We start from the raw sequence: 2,227 nt of genomic DNA, 5'->3' as shown, positions 1-2,227 counted from the left end.
ACATTAAATCGATTAAATTAAATGATTAAAAGGATGTTTTAGCAATAGATTAAAAAAAAAGGAATTATGTCCAAATTTTGGAACGAAGACGACGACGGAAGCCGTTGACAAAAGGAAAATGAATTTGGACCGTCGATTAAAGGCGGCTGAAATGTTATCCGTCCGATCCTCCGTGAGAAGCGCGTAAGCCATTTTTCTCCCGCGCGGGCCTTCGTTTCCCTTTCCTAGAATTTACTCCTCACTCTCTCATTTTTCGGTTTGACAAATTCTTCTCTGTATAAATATTCTCCAAATTCTGAACTTCTTCGTCAAACTTTCGGTCTTGGTCTTCATTCTTCATTCTGGGTTCAATTTCTAGACTCAGAATCGAAGAATTCTTTGCAGGAGGTGTTGCAGATTAGAGCGGGGATTCTTTTTTTCGTTGTTCGATTTTTGAGGTCGAAGAATATGGCTGATGTTGGTCAGAACAACACCGGTGATTTTCCTGCTGTTCCTACCCATGGCGGTCAATATGTGCAGTACAATATCTTCGGGAATCCGTTTGAAATCACCTCCAAATATCGTCCGCCTATCATGCCTGTAGGTCGCGGCGCCTACGGAATCGTTTGGTATTTTCATCTGTTTTTGTTGGAATTGTTGGTGATCTTGTTTGGAAACGCCTTTGGATTGAGTTTTTGTCTTATACCTTTTTTTTTTTTGTTGGATTTGGTTTGTTTGTAGTTCGATTTTGAATTCGGAGACCAACGAGATGGTTGCGGTTAAGAAGATTGCCAACGCGTTTGATAATCATATGGATGCGAAGCGGACGCTCCGTGAGATCAAGCTTCTCCGGCATTTGGATCACGAAAATGTGAGAGGAGTTTATCCCTGTAGTTGCTATAATTGTTGTTTCGATTAATCCATGCGATTTAGATTTCTTCCGTTTGTGTCTGTGGATTCAATTGGGCGTTCATCTGATTTTGGACGGTGTTTAATCATTAACCGCGCGCAGCGTCGTTGAATTGCAAAATATTGATCGATCAATTCTTTTGTCTAGAATAGTTCTTGGCGGTGATTGACTAATCTCAATAATTTTGTGTTGTTCTTGGTGGCGTGGGTAATCATGATAGAATCCTAGAAAGTTCATTTTGAATCTATTCAATTGTGATGTGCCGGTCTGTTTATGCAATTGAACAGATTATTCTTGGTGATTTGACCCATAACCTATAGTAGCATTTGGTTCTGCATAATTTTGTTGATTGTGGGAAGTTTATGGGATTTGACTTTTTAGAATTATACTTTACTGGAATTGGAACTGCTTTATATGATGGGTATTTTGCTTTCTTTATACTTCCTGATTTGAAGGAAGTTTTTAAATAGTTGTTCTTTAGGGCCACACACTCATATAGATTGTGATTCATTTGATGTAGGTAATAGGCATAAGGGATGTGATTCCTCCACCTCTGCGGAGAGAATTCAGTGATGTCTACATTTCCACTGAACTAATGGACACCGATCTTCACCAAATAATCCGCTCGAACCAAACTTTATCGGAAGAGCATTGTCAGGTAGGACGGCGAGGTCCCTTACTTTGTTCATCATTGATTATGTTAATTGCACCTTTGATTTTTTTTTTCTTCTTCAACTATTCCTCTTGTAATATAAGATTTGGCATGCTTTGCAGTATTTCCTGTATCAGATTCTCCGAGGACTTAAATACATACATTCTGCAAATGTCATTCATCGGGACTTGAAACCGAGCAATCTACTGCTTAATGCGAACTGTGATCTTAAAATTTGTGACTTTGGTCTTGCTCGTCCAACTTCGGAAAATGAAAGCATGACAGAATATGTTGTTACAAGATGGTATAGGGCACCTGAGTTACTATTGAACTCTGATTATACAGCTGCTATTGATATATGGTCTGTTGGTTGCATCTATTTGGAGCTTATGAACAGAAGGCCTCTATTTCCAGGCAGGGATCATGTGCATCAGATGCGTTTACTGACTGAGGTAAAACAATCTATACAGAGTTTATGCAGTTTTTTGGTTATAGACTATCCAATTTTGACTATTAAAGATTTAGCTGATGTGAAAATGTTCCAGAGAATTTTTGTTCCTGGACAGTTCTTGTGATGTCTCTTAATATGATCATTCTAAGTTTATAATCTGAATTTTGTTGACTATGACACTCTGTCAAAGATAATTTCTTGGTTCTGTTTGGATAGTTTTCATCAGTTTCCATTT

At 38.2% G+C, this 2,227-nt stretch overlaps 1 protein-coding gene across 1 annotated transcript in view; it reads left to right on the top strand.

Annotated features, from left to right (window-relative positions):
- Positions 1 to 229: 229 nt before the first annotated feature.
- LOC111787427 (mitogen-activated protein kinase 3-like) overlaps positions 230 to 2,227 on the top strand; it is a gene marked incomplete in the record, with an annotated part of 2,649 nt that continues 651 nt past the window's right edge. The window contains 4 exon segments of the mRNA XM_023667386.1: positions 230 to 608; positions 721 to 850; positions 1,410 to 1,547; positions 1,664 to 2,227. Of these exon segments, the coding sequence (XP_023523154.1) occupies positions 448 to 608; positions 721 to 850; positions 1,410 to 1,547; positions 1,664 to 2,116 (882 nt within the window).

Source organism: Cucurbita pepo, chromosome LG02, assembly GCF_002806865.2.
Source record: "Cucurbita pepo subsp. pepo cultivar mu-cu-16 chromosome LG02, ASM280686v2, whole genome shotgun sequence".
Taxonomy (NCBI): Eukaryota; Viridiplantae; Streptophyta; class Magnoliopsida; order Cucurbitales; family Cucurbitaceae; genus Cucurbita; species Cucurbita pepo.
The sequence above is the reverse complement of the archived record's forward strand: the minus strand, read 5'-3'. Positions and strand labels throughout refer to the sequence as shown.